Source organism: Chlorocebus sabaeus, chromosome 26, assembly GCF_047675955.1.
Source record: "Chlorocebus sabaeus isolate Y175 chromosome 26, mChlSab1.0.hap1, whole genome shotgun sequence".
NCBI classification, from domain to species: domain Eukaryota; kingdom Metazoa; phylum Chordata; class Mammalia; order Primates; family Cercopithecidae; genus Chlorocebus; species Chlorocebus sabaeus.
The window spans coordinates 16,759,221-16,778,390 of record NC_132929.1 but is presented as its reverse complement, the minus strand read 5'-3'; the positions used below and the strand labels follow the sequence as shown (position 1 = coordinate 16,778,390).

At 57.8% G+C, this 19,170-nt stretch overlaps 1 protein-coding gene across 1 annotated transcript; it reads right to left on the bottom strand.

Annotated features, from left to right (window-relative positions):
• Nucleotides 1-1,625: 1,625 nt before the first annotated feature.
• DLL4 (delta like canonical Notch ligand 4) lies at nt 1,626-11,803 on the bottom strand. The gene is made up of 11 exons (XM_008016987.3): nt 11,345-11,803; nt 10,963-11,232; nt 10,393-10,450; nt 9,310-9,573; nt 8,835-8,895; nt 8,619-8,749; nt 6,018-6,187; nt 5,621-5,840; nt 3,810-4,512; nt 3,204-3,312; nt 1,626-2,666 (listed from the first exon to the last, which is right to left on the bottom strand). Exons 1-11 carry the CDS (start codon nt 11,408-11,410, stop codon nt 2,661-2,663), a joined length of 2,058 nt encoding a protein of 685 aa, XP_008015178.2. The 5' UTR covers nt 11,411-11,803; the 3' UTR covers nt 1,626-2,660.
• Between the last annotated feature and the right edge of the window lie 7,367 nt (nt 11,804-19,170).

The following is a 19,170-nucleotide window of genomic DNA, read 5'->3' as shown; positions in this document are numbered from 1 at the left end:
CAGCCAGTGCAGCCCGTCACAGCCTGGTGTTGTGGACGTGCAGGCCTGCGGGTGTCCTACCTGTCCCCCACATGGGAGCCTCGTCATCTTGCCTTCGTGTCCCAGCCCAGTTTCCCCCTCCCGCACCCCCCTAGGGCCTGGGAGCTGCTTTCCTGTTTCATTTTGGGCAGGAAGAGTGAGGTCGTGTTGTTCTTCCCCCTGCTGCCGGCTCAGGCTGTGGGAACGGTTCCCTGAATGCTTTCCTGTTTGATACCCTGTGTGTACAGTGGAGGGAACAGGGAGCGATGAGTGAGGCATGGAGCGTGTGCATGCTCCCGTGTCTCTAGCATAAGCACCCAGGTCTGGGGTGGGCATGGTGTGTCTGTGTCAAGGAGAGAGGAAAAAAGGGAGGGTAAGTAGCACTCCAAACCCTTGAACTCCATTAGGAGCAGGGCATCTGGTGGGTCTATTTTGCTTTACTGTGGACAGGCTGAGAGCTGGAAGCATCTGCTCAGCTTTTTGTCAGTGGCTCATTTTTTCATAATTTGTTCTCCATGGAGCATATTTTCGGCTATAGAGAGGGCTGTGGCACCCTAGGGACTATCCTGTGCCTTAGAGGAAGCTAGGCATGAAACTCCTAGTGAGACTGGAAACTCCCTCATTAGTGCCTCAGCAAGAGAAACCTGGACTCAGGGAAGGCTACCTCCTTTCTCCCTGTCTTTGCAGTCTTCAATAAATTCTAGCAGCCCTGGGCAGACAAGGTTCTCAGACTGTCAGCGCTCTTGTCTGCTACAAAGAGGAAAAACAAGGCAAACCTCCCTCCTGCCCTGTCTCCCAAGACCTGTGCCCTGCTGGGGCTAAGAAAAGAGCGAGGCACCCTGCAACAGCAGGAGGAAGGACCCAGATGTCACCAGGGTGCAGAGGCCCCATCCCATCCTCCAACAAGAGAATGCTTTTTTTTTTTTTTTTGAGATGGAGTCTCGCTCTGTCGCCCAGGCTGGAGTGCAGTGGCACGATCTTAGCTCACTGCAAGCTCCGCCTCCCAGGTTCACACCATTGTCCTGCCTCAGCCTCCTGAGTAGCTGGGAGTACAGGTGCCCGCCACCACGCCCGGCTAATTTTTTGTATTTTTAGTAGAGACGGGGTTTCACCATGTTAGCCAGGATGGTCTAGATCTCTTGACCTCGTGATCCGCCCGTCTTGGCCTCCCAAAGTGCTGGGATTACAGGTGTGAGCCACCGCGCCCAACCAAGAGAATCCTTTTGAGTATGAGAAAAACAGGCAGAACTAGGGAGTCCCATAAGCTTTTTCAGGCTTGAAGAGAGGAAGGAAGAAGTGATTCAGGTCAGGAGGAACATGCCTCAAGGAATAGTGAGGGCATAAAGAGGGAAGGGGGTGCTGTGCCAACTCAAAGTTAGCAGGCAGGGAAGGCTGGCTGAGGCTGGGGACTAGATGGGTGAGGCTCGGCTCCTCAAGGAATGGAAGAAGACAAGGGCCTGGGGTACAACATGCCAAATCCAAGTGTCTGCAGAGGTCCCAGGGGTTCTGGCGGGGCACAAGGCAGCAGTAGAGGAAGGGAGTTTAGAGTTTTTTGGGTGAGAGGGCAGGGGTGCCATCACAAAGACAGGACCCAATAAGTAATAAACTCCTGTACACATCTGTTTCATATTATAAATACACATTATATACAAAATAATGTTATAAAATGTAGAAAGGTCAGTGCTTCTGATTCTTAAATTATTGAAATACTAGACTCCAAAATAAACTACAAAAAAAACCAAACAAAATAAAAACTCATATTATTGATTTCTGAAGACCAGCTTTGAGGGTGGTCTGGGGCAGTAGTGGACCAGAGCCCAGGCTCGAGGTCATGGAGGTGGGCTTGAGGGAGGAAAGGGCCCAGGCGGTCGCAGCACCTGATTTCCCCCTCAATGGAGTTTCCAACATACTGCCCTGAGTGCCCTAGTTAGGCCTGGCACCCTTGGCTGGTGGGAGGGGTAGGCCCTCTGCCTGTCTGCTTACAGGAGCCCAGGGCCAGAGGGTGATAGAAGCCGGGTAGACCGACATTCTTGCCCAAAGGACCTAGACCAGAGAGCCAGGCCCGCATGTGGTAGTTGGAGGCATGGGGCAAAAAGTACTCCCCTCCCTCAAGCACTCACCTCACCTGCAGGGCAAACGCCGCCAAGAGAGGCACCCAGTGGTTTTCCAGCCCACAGGAGGCCCTGCCCTCACTGGCCCCCTCTCTCCTTTCTGATTTGGGCCCAACTGTCGCCATGGAGCCTGGGCCAAAGGCACTTTTGGAAACACGGATGCCAGTGGAGGCCACAGCAGCTCCAGGCCCCATGGGGCTACTGCCACTCTCTCTGGAAAACAGGCCAGACCCCCAGAAGGAGCCCCCCAAAGGCCACTGCCGGCAGGGCAGGTCCCAGTGGCATCTCTCCTCTCCTCTGTTCCCCTGGCTGGTGCAGCTGCCAATCTGATGCCAGACAGACACCCAAAGGTGTGGAAGGGTATTGCATCTCTTGGCAAGTTCACAGTCTGTCCGGTTCCTGCCATTCCCTCCTCCTCCTGAGAGCAGCACGTTGCATATGAAAAACGTCCCATCCAGGATGCAATGTAAACAATGCAGAAGGAAGGTCCAGCCACGGGGCTGAGCAGGGATATCCAGGTAGGCTCCTGCCTTATACCTGGGAGCAAGCAGAAGGCAGGGAAACAGGTTACCCTGGGCATGCGCACTCCCTCCAGGCCCTCCCTGGGCTTCCCTGGGAGAAGCCGATGGGGCAGGCAGGGGCCAAGGGCAGGTGGGGCAGTCCTCCCCAGTCTTCAGCCCAACACACACACGGGCTTGGGAGCTTGTGCTCATGAGGTCAATAGCGGAAGCCAGTGGGAAGGGGCAGGAGGGGCACAAGGGATGAGGGGCTCCCTCATCCATCAGAGGCTGGCAAGCAGTGCCATATGGCTGCCCAACCCAGCACCAATACAGCAAGGAAGGACCAGACCAGGCTTGCCACCATGGTTTCTGTTTCAAGCCCTTTGTGGCAATGAGGCCAGTAGGGACCCAAGGCAATGAGACCAGCAGGGACCAAATGGATCAGGGATCCACTGAACTTGGCCTGCCAAGGCAGGGTTCCAACCTACCCTTCAGGAAGGGCCCATGGGTCAAGAGGGACCAGGCCACTTTCCCACCCACAAAAGCCAGGAGGGAAGGCGAGCCCAGCACTCACCTCCGTGGCAATGACACATTCGTTCCTCTCCTCTGATATCAAACACACAGACTGGTACATGGAGTCCCTGGGGGAGCATATCGCTGATATCCGACACTCTGGCTTTTCACTGAGGGAACATAAGACAGGTGTGTGAGGGCAGGACGGGGAGAGGCTCACGGGGAGGGAGGACCCTGAAGAGCCAAAGGGCACCTGCAGGCTGGTTCTTAAGGAAGACACAGGGGCTGGAAGTGCCCAGTGCTGGGCTGCTGCGGGGGGGCGGGGGAGGGACACTTAGGAACAGGCCCCTAAGAGAGCCACAGGCCTCCCAACCTCACCAGAAGCATCTGAGCCCTGCAAAAAACCAGTGTTGCCACTAGAGGCAAGCCACACTATGGAAAGATGGAAGTCACAAGAGACACCCTAGGGACACTTGACATGTGTGAATGAACAAATGAATGAATGGGAGGGAAGGACAAAGGACCCCTGGCAGAAATCCTACTGGAGGATCTTCCTGTCAGTAGCAAAACCCCAGCTGCTTAACTGCTTCCCGCCTGGCCTAGGAGGAGCCCAGGCAGAACCACATCAGGCTGGTGGCCAGGCCCTGGGCTTCCGGGCGCCACTCACCTGTGTAACCGCAGTGGCGCCTTCTCCCCTAAGCTCTTGTCACTGTGGGGAAACTTTCCTGGCATGGTCCCCCGCCCCAGGGGTCCTGGGGCCAGATTATAGTCCAATGTGTGGTTTTGCTGTTTGCCACAGTTGGACTTGTCCAGGCCACAGTCCACTTCCAGCTCCTTCTTCTGGTTTGTGTTTTTAAGCTGGGCGGCAGGAATCAGGTTGTCCTTCTGGAAGTCCGACAAGTTGTTCATGGCCTCCCTGCTGCCGTCGTCTGGCCGTCGAAGCCGCAGCTGCCGCACAGCCACTGCCACCATGCCCAGCAGCACCAGCAGCACCGCCAGCCCCACGCCCAGGGAGACGGCCACCCAGGGGAAGCTGGGCGGCAAGCCCACGGGGAACTCGCAGCGGCTGCCCACAAAGCCATAAGGGCAGTTGCACACGAAGGTGTCTGTGGAGAGGTCAGTGTAGCAGGTGGCCCTGTTGAAGCAGGGACTTGAGGCACAGGCATCGATGGATGTCCGCACCTCACAGCGCCGGCCAGAGAAGCCGGCAGGGCAGGTGCACATAAGCCCATTCTCCAGGTCATGGCAAGTGCCACCATGGGTGCAAGGGTTACGGGCACAGTCACTGACGTGGCGTTCACAGTAGGTCCCCGTGAATCCAGGACGGCAGCGGCACATGCGGCTTGGACCTCGGTTTAAGCACTGTCCCCCTGTGAGGATGCAAGAGACACAAGTCAGTGATAGCCTGGGAGCCCCCTGGGGCATGGGGTGGGAGCCCCATTCCAGGAACATGCTCAGGCCCTTCTACCTCCACGTGCAGAGCCCACTACAAAGAGAACTGCACAGAGTCAGGAGACCTGGAGTTTAGCATGACCCTGATTCTCTAGGCCTCAGTGGGCTCATGTATTAAAATGACTAGCATCTTACAGAGCTTTAACGTAGACTCAGACAGATAGGCTTGAGTTTGGACCTCAGCTGTCTCTCTGGCCTGAGATCTGGCGCTTGCTGCTTAACCGTGTCCCTAAGCCTCAGTTTCCCCATTTGTTAGACTGGAGTAGAATGCTAGCCCCTTCATAGGATAGCTAGGAAGGTGCATGAAGTCAAGAGCCCATGCTTGGTATATAGTTAATGCTCAGATAAGTACAATCGTGATTGTTTTACTTCATCTTCACAACCACATGAAGGACAGAGGACAGGTGTTATAGTTTCCATTCAGTGATGAAGAAACGGCAGTGCCAGAGGCTTCAGTGAGAGAGCAGACTCCCTCTCAGCCTTTCCCACCCCTCTCCAGCTCCTAAGCGCTGCCTGCCTGCCTGCCTCACAGAGGGTCACCTGGGAGCCAGATAGACAAGGATTACCAACAGGCTTTGTGCCTCGGAAGGTGTGAACATTCAAGATGCCTCATGCTACCTCATGCTCTACCTGGGCACGGGGCAAGATGAGGCCTCCAGGAGCAGGGCTCTGACTGAATCACTGCCTCCTTTGAGGAGAAACACGAAGCCTCCAACATCCCTCTCTCCAGCTCAGGACTTCCTGGGGAGGGTCAGAGGCCACCCCGGCCAGGACAGCGTTCTGACATGGGAATAGGAATGGAAGCCGTGCAGGGTGAACACCACCCCTGCTCCTAAGGCCTGTGTGCCACTAACCAGCTCCGCTTCCACAGCCCTCCCAGCTGATCAAGCAAGCTCTTCGCCCTCCGGAGCAGATGGGGGGCCAGAGTGGCAGACAGTGCCTCGCTCCTCTCCTGACCCTCCCTCACCAGAAGTCTCTCTCAGCCCCAGTACCAGTCCACCAGGTTAGAAGGGCAGCAGGACATACCGTTGGCACACGGGTTGCTGGTGCATCTGTCCACTTTCTTCTCGCAGTTGGAGCCGGTGAAGTTGGGAGGGCATTCACAAGCATAGCTGGCCCCCTGGTTGCGCTCCCGGCAGGAGCCCCCATTGAAGCAGGGGGAGTCAGCGCAGCTCAAGGTGCTATGTTCACAATGCAGGCCATAGTAGCCTGGGGGACACAGGCAGTGGTAGCCATCCTCCTGGTCCTGGAGAGACCATAAAGGAGCCAAAGTCAGACCCTGGGGGGCAGGGATGCATGACTGAAGGCCGGGCCCCACCTGCCCACATGCATGTCCATAGCTGTACATCCACTGGCTGCCTAGGATAAGGATGCCCAGACACCACCTGACACCTCTGTCTTCCTGAGCTGGTCTGGGCCTCACCTTACAGCTGCCTCCATTGCGACAGGGGTTGCTGTCACACTCGCTGAGCTCCAGCTCACAGTCCACACCAGTGTAGCCTGGGCGACAGGTGCAGGTGTAGCTTCGCTGCCCACTGTTGGAGCACGTTGCCCCATTCTTGCACGGGGAGTGGTGGGTGCAGTAGTTGAGATCTGCAGAAACAGGAACCAAGCAGGTAAGCAGGGCCAGGGAAGTCACTCACCTCTAGGCTCCTTGCAGTCCATGTTTGCCCCTATGTTTGGCTCAAAGATGCCTCAACTCAAAGTCTCCCAGGCCCAAACATCCTTCCTCCACTACCGATAAAATCTTTTCTTTCTTTCTTTTTTTTTTTTTTTGAGACAGAGTTTCGCTCTTTTTGCCCAGGCTGGAGTGCAATGGCGCGATCTTGGCTCACCGCAACCTCCACCTCCCGGGTTCAAGCGATTCTTCTGCCTCAGCCTCCCAAGTAGCTGGGATTACAGGCATGTGCCACCACCCCGGCTAATTTTGCATTTTTAGTAGAGACGGGGTTTCTCCATGTTGGTCAGGCTGGTCTTGAACTCCTGACCTCAGGTGATCCACCTGCCTCGGCCTCCCAAAGTGCTGGGATTACAAGCGTGAGCCACCACGCCCCGCCTTTTCTCTTTCTTTTTTTTTTTTTTTTTTGAGACGGAGTCTCGCTCTGCCGCCCAGGCTGGAGTGCAGTGGCCAGATCTCAGCTCACTGCAAGCTCCGCCTCCCGGGTTCACGCCATTCTCCTGCCTCAGCCTTCCGAGTAGCTGGGACTACAGGTGCCCGCCACCACGCCCGGCTAGTTTTTTGTATTTTTTAGTAGAGACGGGGTTTCACCATGTTAGCCAGGATGGTTTCGATCTCCTGACCTCGTGATCCGCCCATCTCGGCCTCCCAAAGTGCTGGGATTACAAGCTTGAGCCACCGCGCCCGGCCTCTTTTTTTTTTTTTTTTAACAGAGTCTCGCTCTGTCGCCCAGGCTAGAGTGTAGTGATGTGATATAGGCTCACTACAACCTTTGCCTTCCGGGTTCAAGCGATTCTCATGCCTCAACCTCCCAAGTAGCTGGGATTATAGGCATGCACCACTGTGCCCGATTAATATTTGTATTTTTATGGGGTTTCATCAGGATGGCCAGGCTGGTCTCGAACTCCTGACTTCAAGTGATCCACCCGCCTCGACCTCCCAAAGTGCTGGGATTACAGGCCATCGCACCCGGCCTAAAATCATGTTTCTTAAAGCACCTCGAATCACATATGACCAGTGCAGTCAACCAAAAGTGAAACAACACAACTGGAACTGGAAGACGTCCGTCCTGCCAGGGAAACTCACAAACTGCCAACCCAAGTAGGAGGAAGATAAGGAAGAAGAGCGAGGGCAAGGCCACATGTTGGGGAGGAAGTCAGAAAAGGCGTCATGGAGGAGGGGCAGCTGAGATAAGCCTGGAAGTAGGGATAAAATTTCAACAGGTAGAAATGGTAGAGGAGTGATGTGAGCCACCATAGGCAGTGATCGGGCACTTTTTAAATGAAGAGGTGTTACAAGGGCATTTTGAAATATAAGTATTTGTTTTTTTATTTGGGAAGGACAGGGAGGGAGAACCAGACAGAGTAAATATAGGGCCTGCAAGTGCTGTGTTTGCATACAATGAGTATATGACTGTGTCACTTGGGAGCAAATATGGTGGAGAGGGAAGGGAATGAGAAGGAACCAGATGCGTGAGTGTTGGGGTGGGGATGGTAGTAAAGGGACAGACACACACACACACACACAGAACACAGGGACTGAATCTCAAGACCCTTGTTGACAGTAAGTCAGGGCCTAGGCAATTTATTTCCATCCTGGCAAGCCCTCCGCCCACCCTACCCAGGGCTGCGCTGGTGTCTCTGGGCAGCAGGTGCACCCATTTGATCCTGAAAATGGGAGGCACAGGCTGCAGCTGGCTAGCAGGATGCAAGAAAAAAGGCTTCCTCCTCCCCTAAGGTTGAGACTGAAAGGCCCCTGTATAGCCAGAGAGTGACTACCCCTAAACACCAGGTAGAGACTGCATGGGTTCAGGCAGGTGGTAACTAGCTAAGAGCAGGGGAGGCCGTTTGTGCCCACACCAAAAAGTCGGTTAGATGCCACTCCGCCCAGAGGCCCAGCTCACCCACAGCCTCAGGTGGCCAGTGGGCACACCCCACCAGACAGCTGTTTAGGGGAGAGCTGCTCAAACAGCCCTGGAAGGTAAGCAAACACTCAGGGGGTTAATAGGTAACTACGGGGTAGAAAGAGGAACTGAAACTGGCATCCTCTCTCTTTGGCCTTGCTAGGATTTCTGAGTGCAACCTCCAGGCTGCCGACCTTGTCATCCTCCTGGGTTCTTCAGTCACCCTGGCTCCACCACCCCCTGCCTCCGCACCTGGAGAAGGACCCACTGCCTCATTCTAGGCAAGTTGTAAAGATCCTTAAAAGACCCTAGATCCTTGGAAGATCATGGGAAAGCCAAGTCTGCAGTCACCAAGTAAGAAGGATCCAGGCAACAAATCGGATTTCCACCCCCCAGCTCCATCTCTCCCATCCACTCTGCATCCTCTCTTCACCCTGACTCACCTTGGTCACAAAACAGGCCTCCCCAGCCCTCATCACAAGTACATTGCCAGGGAGTGCTGCAGGTGCCGTGGCGACAGCCATTGTGGGGGATGCATTCGTTACACAGCCGGCCCTGCCAGCCTGGGCGGCAGCTGGGGAACAAGAGAGAGGTAGAGTGAGGTGAGAGGCCTTGGCCAAGGGAGGGCTCCCACTCACCACTTCCTGTCCCCTACTCACAGGCACTCTGCTGGCTTGCTGCAGTAGCCATTCTGTTCATGACAGCCCGAAAGACAGAGAGCTAAGGGAAGAACACAGAGCTGGGTGAGGCTGGGATGCCAAGGACTCTTAAGCTCCATTCTCCCCTGCTGGCCTTCGGGGTCCCCTAGCTCTCCTGGGCCCACTTCCTACTCCTGGCCTCCCAGAGGAGCCCTGGGTATCTTAAAGTGAAATGATGGCACAGGGAAGGAGAAGTCAAGTTGGATGGAATGTCATCATGGGCTTCTTGTGGGCTTTGGCATGATGGGAGGAGCACTGGGAAGAGAGAGGAGGTCTGAGGCTAAGCCCACCCTCAGCATCCCTAGGTGTCCCTGAGGCCCAGCTAGTAGGAGGCCCAGACCCGCTCTTCAAGGGAGACACGCCGTGACCAAGAAGCTTCACTGTGTTTGCTCAGGGGACCCTCCCCTTCCACACAGGTGGGAGCTTGGCTGCTTACGCTGTTGGCAGTACTCCCCAGTCCAACCGGGCAGGCAGGACAAGTTGCCATCTGGCTGGCACACATAGTGGCCGAAGTGGTCATTGCGCTTCTTGCACAGGCGGGAGCAGTTGTCTCCATAGTAGTTGTCACTGCAGATGACCCGGTAAGAGTAGCGCAGCCTTGTGAGGGTGCTGGTTTGCTCATCCAATAACCAGTTCTGACCCACAGCTAGGGAGCCCTGGATGGCGATCTTGCTGATGAGTGCATCTGGTGGCAAGGCCTCTGAGGGGGCAGAGGGTCGGGTCAGGGAAGGGTCGCCAGTCCCCAGGGGTGCCAGTGACGGCTGGCCAATGTCCTTCTTGGCTGTGATGATGGTGATCAGCCAACAAATCAGCCCAGTTATCCAGATGACCCCCACCTGCCAGCAAGAACAGGCTGGAGAGACCCAAAGCCCCCCTCCGTAGCTGCCCTATGTGTGTGCATGTGCAGGGGGCCTGATAGTATTCAAAAAGGGGACAATAGAAGGATGTTAAGATATCCCAGGGTCTTGGAGGCAGATAGGGAGGGGAAAGAGGAAAAGAGGTCAAAATGGACAAAAGAAAAAAAGAGAGAAAATCTCCCCAGGCTAGGGAGGACCCTGGGAGCAGGGGGTCCTTTGGTGCCCATTCAGGGATTCTGCCTCCAGAGGTGGGTAATGGTTTCTTTTTTCCTTTTCAAAGTGAGAATTGTTGTGCTGCTGAAATATCCTTTTCCTCTGTGTCAGAACAACATCCCAAAGCCATTATTCCCTTTCCAAAGGAGCGGAATTCGCGAAAGGTGTAAAATACAGGAAGGGGCCCGTCAGCGGCGCTGGCAGCTTCAGCCTTTCTCACCGCCGTACTCCCCGCGTTCCCACGCCAAAAATAACCCGCAGGAAACGCAATTGTGCTCTGAGTCCAGGCAGCGAGCGGAATCCGAGCGTCCAGCGCGGGGCGCAGCTCCAGGCCCAGCTAAGCGTCCTGCCTCCCACCCCCAAGCCCGCACTTCCCCCGCCTAGAACAGATTAACTCTTTCGGCGCTGCGCCGTGTCGCCCCCGTGTGGTGGCGGAGCGAGCTACTCACCTGGCCGCAGGTCGTCTCCTGGTGCGTGCCAAGCTTCGATGATGAGTGAGAAGGTACCCTGGGAAAGGGGGTGGGGGGACGGAGAGATGGCGAGATGAGCAAGCCGGGAGAGGTGGGGGTGCCTTGCGGCAGCCTGTCTAATTAATCTAATTGCAGGATTCAGTTACTGCGCCCGGGTCAACATAACCAGGCTGCGCACAGTGTAGCGCTTGAGCAGGGAAGGCAAGAGGAGAACCCCCGGTAGAGAGAGGGTTGAGGGACGGGAGAGTGTGTAAGCGAGAGCCATTGAAGGAGGCGGAGGTAGGGTACCGCACCAGAGTGGTAGGTAATGAAAGTCGTGTCCCAAGAGCTGGGGACGGGAGGACATAAACTGGGAAGAGGCAGACTGGTGACAGCCTTCTCTGGGATCAGGTCCCAAGAGAGAGTCGGGAAGAAAGAGCCAAGAGAGAATGCATCCTGGGCTTTTTGGGGGTGGGGGGTGTGCAAGGAAATCTGGGGAGGGGGCTTTGGTCCCAGGGCGCCTCCTCTCTCGGCTTCTGCGACCTCCCAATGCGCCCAGGCTGTGCTCACCGGCCAGGTGAAATTGAAGGGCAGTTGGAGAGGGTTGCGTCCCCCGCCGCTACTGTCGTCCCGGACAGCGAAGGAGTTGGTGCCCAATACCGGCGTGGAGACGCTCCCAAAGGTGCAGGGTCCGGGCGAGACGACCGCCTGGAAGTGCTTAAGGCAGACGCGGAAGAAAGTCCGGCAGCCGGGCTCGCAAGGCCGCCCACTGGCCAGTACGCCGCGCTCGTTGACGAACTCCTGCAGCTGCAGCTGGAAGACGCCGGAGCCGGCCGCGCGCTATTGCACAGGGACCGAGGGAAGGAGGGAGGGGACTGGTCAGCTCAGCTGGTGCCCGGGGCTCAGGCCCAGAGCGCGGCAGAGGGGACGGAGAGGGCGCGGGACGTGTTACCTGCTGCCAAAGTGCCACCAGCAGCAGTAGCGCCCAGCCAGAGGCACTCCAGGACGCTGCCGCCATCCCCTGGGGCGTCGCTCTCTCCACCCGTGGGCCCTGAATCTGGCTCTGTTCGCGACGCCGCTTTCCCGCGCGTCCGCCAGCCGGTGGGGTCCCTGAAAAGAGGCGCTCCTCTCGGTACGCTGCTCCCCCTTGGCCTTCTCGCTAGCTCCGCTGCAGCTGCCGCGGTAGGTAATCCAGGTGACTGCGGCTGGGCGGCGACAGCGCAGAGGACGTGTCTTCCGTCTAATCCTGGGGTTGCAAGCGGGCTAGAGCCGGGGTACGCTGCACCAAGGCGGCTGGGGCTGCGGCTCTTGGCCTCGTGTTCCCGGCCTGCGCGCAGCGCCGCTACTGAAACCTGCGCGCTGGGAGCCTTCCTTATATATATTGGCTCCTCTCCTCGCCGCCTGTCACTCAGACTCATGGTCATTCTCCCCTCCCCTCCCGGCCTCTAGCAGCTACAGTCCCAGCGCCGCCCGGAGGGGGCCTCCGCCCCCGCCGCTCCCCCCTCCCCGTCAGCCAGTCGGGCGCAGGTTCCCGCCCCTCCGTGCAGCTCGCAACCTCTAGGTTCTCCAGCTCTGCGCGTGCCGAGGTGACCAGTCCTACGTGATGGCGGGGTTAAGGGCTGAGACCCTTGCCTCCGGAGGATAGAGGGGTTGGCCGGTAATGGGGCAGGAGGTGAGCGGGTGGTTCGGGGATGGTCTTGGGGGCGGAGACACTAGGTAGTCGCTGTAGGCTGTACGTCCGCAGCAGGCACTAGTTACTTAGTGTTCTAAAGCAGGTAAGAAGAACTTAAACCTGGAATGCGAAAACCAGCGCTAGGGAAATCCGATCTCGTTTTCCTTCCTGGACCTTCGGGACCCCTTGTCTCATCGGCCCCCAACCTATGAGTGCCCACCCCACCACGCGTCCCCAGCGCAGCAGGGAAGCCAGCAGAAGCGTTAACCTCTCCGTGGCCACTCTGAGCAAGGCTAGGGGCTAAGGGTCTAAGGCTCCGGGCCCTTTCTGTGCACCTGTTGGGCGTCTCCCTCTCTAGCTGCGGGGGCGTGCCCAGCGCGTGCCTTCTCCCTTCTGCCCCCTGCCAGGGCTTGGCGCGTGCCAGAGACCCAGACGCGTGGTCCCTGAGGTGGGGGAGGGCGGGGCGTGGTCCCGGAGGTAGGAGGGGGGCGCGTCCTCAGCTGTATGGTAATGAGGTTCTGGCCCCGCCTCCAGCGCGTCCCCTCACCTGGGTCCTGCTTCAGTTCCTGCGCCCACTGCCTCCCCCCACCCCAGCAGCCCCAAGCCCCCGGCCGCGCCCTGTCGCTCCGCTGGGGCAAGAAGGAACTCTCCTGACGCCAGAGTTGGCTCAGGCCACTGGAGAATCAAGGTGAGGGACTGAGGCCGGGACGGCCCGGGTCCTCGCCTCATAAGGCGGGATGTGGGGTGGAACTGGAGGTGTGCGGAGCGGTTTGAGTTTCAGGTGGCTTCACAAGTCTCGCCCACGAGGGTCCCCCGGGTGGCCCCACTCCTCCAAGCGGCAGCAGCGCAGCTGCTTTCTCGGAATCCGGCGTGATCCCCGGAGGCCGCAGACCGGGGAGGGCCGGCTTCTCCCAGTCTCGGGGGTGCCGGGGAGCTCTCTCTTTGCGACGCTGAGGACGGCGGGGGCCCTGTGTCTTCAGCTGTCAGCCCGCCCGCGAGGTGATGGCTGTAGTCGGGCGATAAGATCAGCGCGGGGGGGAGCCGGGACGCTGCGCGAACCCGGGGGAGGCGGTAAGGGTGGGGGAACGGCGAGGAGCCCAACAGCTGCCAATGCCGAGCATGGTCTGATTTTTTTTTTGACTTGGGTGGTGGTGGTGGAGGACTCGGGGGTGGGTGGGGGGGGGGAAGGATAAGAAACAAGAGGTTGGGAGCGTGGGTTGGGGGAGGGGCGAGGTGAGGAGACGGGCTCCGGGGTCCCCCACGCACGGCCACCCCTCCCAGTCACCATCTGGCGCGAGCGGGTTGGCGTGGGGAACCGAGGTGGGGCGGGGCGGCAGATGGGCCCAGGCTGCGCTCGGGAGTTAATGTAGGTTATGGGCAGGCGGAGTCCCGGGCCCAAGGGAGGGGGAGTCCGGGGCATGCCTCCCGGCGCTCCTGGCAAGTGGGCTCCCAGATCTTCTCTCCGCCTATACCCTATGGATCCCTGGACTTGCCTCTCTAAGATGCCAGCGGGTGCTGCTTGCTCTCCTCCAAGCTGGCATCTAGCCCTACCTAGCCCTGTCCTCTCTCAACTCCAAATCCTGGCCCAGGAGTTAATAAAAACACCCTCCTTTTCTGGCGCTGGCCCTGCTTACCTGACCCTCAAGGGAGACTTCTAGTCCCACACAAGGCATCTCTCCCAATACTGGAAAATCTGGAACACTCTCTTCCCTCATACACGCCCATACTAATGTGCCCAAATGTACTTTGCAAATTATCAAGGACCTAACAAAAGTTGGGATTATCATCTTCAGAGAGGCAGAACCCAGGGGATCCCAGAGATCTAGAAAGGCTCTGACCAGAAGAGGAAAGGGTTAAATTCTCAGCATCAAAAGACATTCATGAAACACCTATTTGCGGAGGCGCTGTCCCAGAAGCTCATTCCTGGGCTAGGACACTGCCACCCTTGGCCCTGCGTACCTACGAGCGCTCCCACACGCTGCGGTCGAGCTTTGCCCACATTTGCTGAGCAGGAGAGGGTCACGCTGCAGGTGGGAAGCCCAGTGCTAAGGCCGCAAGTGTTTCTCTCCGCCCCGCAGCTGGGGCTGCTTTTCCCTTCTTCTCCCACTCGGGACTTTAGGACTTGCGGGCGGAAGAACGCTACACGCGTCATCCTGGGGGCTCACTGGAGCAGAAGGCTGAGAGGCGATGGGAGGCCACGGATCACCGTGGGTCTGGACCCCCGTCGAAGTCGGCTGCCCCCGCCCCTGACGCAGACCCTCCACAACACCGTGGAGAGGGTGCACAGATAGACCCAGAGTCCGAAGGACCACTGACCCTCCGCAGGCCCAGAGCTCCTCAATCCGACCGCACCCTCAACACTCCCCAACGTCGGAAGCGGGTGCAGGGTAGAGGCCTGGCTTCACGAAAAGCCCACCGCCTCTGCCCCTAGAGGCCTTCTGCTTCTGCTGTCCCCCTACGCTTAGCCATTGCGCACTGTCCCCCAGCCGGAAGAACCGGCACTGAGGACCGGGAAACGCCAAGGTCGCCTTCCAGCCGTGTCCCCAAGCTGACCCCGGGTTATTGGGGTTCAACGGGAGCCGCGTAGAGCCTCGGGACTCCTTCCTGGCAGCGTAGCCTCCGTGCCCTCCCCAGGGCCGCAGGCGCAGCTCCGAGACCTTCAGCGCCGTTTGCCTCTCCTCTCCCCAACCCCCTCCCAGGGGACGGCGCTCTTCGCGGGGCATACTGCACCCGGGTAGGAACTTGGTGGGGGCCGGGCCACCGTGCCCGCTGGGCAGACCAGGGGCGGGGAAGCAGGCCTGGCTTGGGCGGGGCGCTTAAGCCTTGAGGGGCGCCGCCGCGGTCGCTGCGGAGAAGGGGCCACGTGTAGGGAGCGGCGGCCGGGGAGCTGCACAGAAGGCGTGGAGATTTGCAAACTGTTGCTGCCACATGGCTGCTCCATTCGATCCATTCACATTGAAATGAGGCCGGCGCGTGCCTCATCTGCCGCAGGGCGCTGCCACGCGTCAGCCCGGCCCGCCGCGTGCCAACTGGGGCAGTGGGACTGGCAGAGCCTGGCAGCCGTGGGGGCGCAGCCCGGGGCCTGAGGCCAGGAGGGTGTGGGGGGAGGGAGTCGAGCTACCCTAGCCACTCAGGCGCCGCAGTTTCGAGGACCTTGGCCCTACAATTGGGAGTGAGCTGGCGAGAAAGGCCCAGGACCGACAGGTTTCAGAGGGGGGCCGGGATCGATGCCGCCGCTCCCCGCAGATGCGCCCCGGCAGGGCTACTCTCCATCTGCCGCTGCTCGCACCTGCCGGTCAATAAATCGATTTTACAATTTAATGCAGCAGCTTCCCGCCCGCCTGGGACAGATGCCGCAGCAGAACCACCTCCGCCCTCGCCCCTCCCCTCGAGGGGCGCCAGCGGTTAGGGACGGGATTCCCGCTCAGCGGGCGGTGCCCCGCGTGGCCTCCTTCACCTCTCTGTGGAGCCCCCACAAGGAACCGCCTGCTGCGGGTTTTTCCCGCGGGACAGAGTGGGTGCCCCATAGAACAGGCCTGAGACTGGCCGAGGAGAGAGGAAGGTGATGACTTGCTGGTGGCCTTGAGAACTCATCCTCATCTGGGGGCTTCAAGGGAGGAACAGAATGCAGTGACTGATGATAAGAAGGGCCCCGGTTAGAAGGAAGGGTAAGGCATGGGCGCTGAGGGACATCAAACTCTGAAGAATCTCCCTCAGGGGGACTGAGCAGAGATGGGGATGAGGCAAGTGGAACGGGTCCCTCCCCACTCCCCCGGTGAGTCTGGTGAATAAGCCTAACATGGACCCGCTTCTTGGCACTTCCTAACCATGTGGTCTTGGGCTTGTAACTTAACTCTAGGTCTACACTCAGTTTTCACATCTGTGCAATGGGATAATAATAATAGGGATGGCCGGGTGTAGTGGCTCATGTCTGTAAACCTAGCACTTTGGGAGGCTGAGGAGGGCGGATCACTTGAGGTCAGGAGTTCAAGACCAGCCTGGCCAACATGGTGAAACTCCGTCTCTACCAAAAAAATACAAAAATTAGCCAGGCATGGTGGTGTTCGCCTGTAATACCAGCTACTCAAGAGGCTGAGGGAGGAGAATTGCTTGAAGCTGGGAGGCAGAGGTTGCAGTGAGCAGAGATCATGCCACTGCACTCCAGCCTGGGTGACAGAACGAGACTCTGTCTCAAATAATAATAGTAATAGTAATAATAACAATAATAACAACCTTGGAGCCTTGGAGAGTGGCTAAGGGACTGTATCAGATTATGCATTCATGCAACCCAATAAACAGTCATTTCCTTTCCCCCAGGTGACATCCAGACAGTCAGGGGCAGACTTGGAGTGGAGGGGAGCTCCCTGACTGCAAATGAGTTCCAGAAGGAGATGAAGAAAAAAGGAGAACCAAAGACAAACGCTCATAAGGGATGAGGCATGAGGAGCAGAGGGTGGGAAAAAGAGAGGAAAGTTAGGTAGGGCTCAGAAGGGATCCGGACCCTGTGGAAAAAGCCAACTGTTTGAGGTCCTTTTTGTGGCGAAAGGGTGTGACAAAGTTCTTGACTACAGGGAGAAGACTGGAGCTTTGAGAAAGGGTTTGGGGAAGATACGAAGGTTTGGAGGAACTAACCGCTCACAGTCTTGGCCTTTGGAAACCAAGACGGCACTCCTGCCAGGGCCAAGTGTAGATTTCAAATTGGAACCCCCCCTCCTTCATGGTGGCAGTTCAGAGCCGAGGCCTGTGGCAAGAAAGAGGGGCATCTTCTGCCCTGGTCCTTGGCAGATCAGCCCTCTCTGTGTCACCAAGAGAGCAAACTGACTGGGCTGGACGGTCCACTGGCGGATGGCTCATGACACAAATGTGCCAAGGAAGAGATGTCCAAGTGGATGGGACCCTTGGCAGGAGACAGAGTCCCTGCTCTTGCTTCTCACAAGACCAGGAGGGCCTCCCGTCTCCTCCTCCCAGGTTCCCCAGGAGCCCGAGGGCCTAGGCTAGTTGCAGACTCCCTTGCCTTCTCAGAAGCTCCAGTGCAGGAGCTGCCTGGCACTGGGGTAACTGGTATAGACTGGGCCGTCTTCCTCTGGAGAAGAACAGCTTGGGTCTGCAGAGACAATGGGCCCAAGAGAGGAGAGGCTGATGGTCCTCCACATGAGAAGCATCTTCTAACCATGACTCATGGCCGGTAGACATTCTCTCCAGGCCTCCTGGGTGCTAGTCAGCAGGAGAGAAAGAAGAGGGGGCAGGGTGAAGACCTGCCGGCCGGAGAAGCCTAGATAGGCCTTGCTGCAAGGGCTTGAGTTATAGTGACCCGGCAGCTGCCCCAGCTTCATTTGCCAAACCCAGGGAATGCCTGGAAAGCTAGGGCTAGGAGCCACGCAGTGGGTATTTCCAGCCATGGAGCAGGCCAGGGTTTAGGGCAGCCTCCGCAGCAACTTTCCCAGAGCCCCCAGCTTCCCCTTCCCTAGCTCCTTCCTGTCCCTACCCTAGCCAGCAAGCAGAGAGGCTCAGGGAAAGGGAGGGAAGGCTCAGGGCAGCCTCTGCATGAAGACCCCTAGGTGGGAGACCTGGCCCGGGCCTGTCCTTGCCTCCCCACCTGGATCCTATAGGCCTCAGAGGCCTCTGAGAGGTCTTGTAGGGTCAGAGAATGGAGCACACAGGGCAAAGCATTGCTGGGAGTCACTGGGGCAAAAGAGAACTTGTGCTGAAGGATATGGTGGGGTGGGGGAGCAGAGCCTGACCTGAAAGCAGGGGTTCAGCCACCCTCTTGGACCTGCCTCCCTACCCTGAGGTTTTGCCTCCCCTGTAAAAGCTTCCTTACCTGCTCATCCTCCACCCTGGCTGTGCTCACCTCACTGTCCTCTCCTCTTGCCCCCTCTCAGGATACTGGTTGCCCATCCCTGAAACCTATTTCCTCTGTGACCTTTGCCAGCTGGGAAGCTCTCCCAGCCCCACCTTCCCCTGCAGCTTCACACCCCTCCTCTGGCTCTGGCCTTCCATTAGCATCCAGGCCCATGACTGCCCCAATCTCTTGGTGTCCCCAGGTCCTTGCGTGTCCTCCGCCTTCACCCCACTGAGTGACAATTCACCTCCTGGAAGAAACTCTGACCTTTCCTCATTTTTCCACATAGCCTCTGATCTCTGATCCCAGCTGCCACCCAGGACTTGAAGCAAGCATGAGGCGGGGATGGGGCCACACCTCACTCTCTCCCGTTGGGGAATCCTGGGAGTGGGCTGTACTTAGATCGGCCCTGCTCCCCAGCAGACTCCCTGGAAAGAAGGGTCAAGCCTGAACCAGGAAGTCGTGTTTCAAATACTCTCAGACACAGAGGAAGAAACAGGGGGAGAGTCGGGGGACAGATGCCAACTGTGAACAACGGCCTGAACAGGCAGGCCACTGTTCCCTGGAGAAGGCTGGGGAGGAATCCCACTGCTATGGTCAAGTAGGTGATGGGTCTTAAGCAGAGGATGATGACCGGCTGTCTCCTTCTCCCACCACAGTCAGAATGAGAGGAAACAGGGTTCAATTGTGGCAGGAAGGATTTAGGTTAGACATATGGGAGAACTTCCTGTGACAGAGTGTCTATACAGTGGATCCCAGTTGTTAATCCAGGTTGAACTCTCCCCTGAACTGATGAGAATTGCACGTTGATGCTTGCTAATGAGTAACTTGCCTTGCCTGTGATTAGCAAAGAAACCCCAGCCCAGAGAATTCTCCTTGTGTCTAGACTTTCCCCAGGGAAGAAGTCCAGAGAGACCTGGAGGCACCAGGAGCTAGGCTCCCTGGGAGCCCCAAGCAGTTTTCCAGACAACGTTTAGATCACTGTGAGCCAAGCTCACTTTGCCTCTCCTGCCCCCATCCCTCTGGGTGCAGCTCTCAGAAAATCAAGCCCAGTGGAGCTGTCCAGCCACACAAATTTTGCAGCAAAGGGGCAGGCTGGATTTAAGATCTGGGAGCTCATAGAGAATTTCCCAAGCGACAGTGTAGTTAGGGTGTTTAGCACCAGGGCTTTCAGTAACAGCCTCCACCAACTCTGTATGTTTAGAAATAGACAGGTATCAATCAGGCGCAGTGGCTGACGCCTGTAATTCCAGCACTTTGGGAG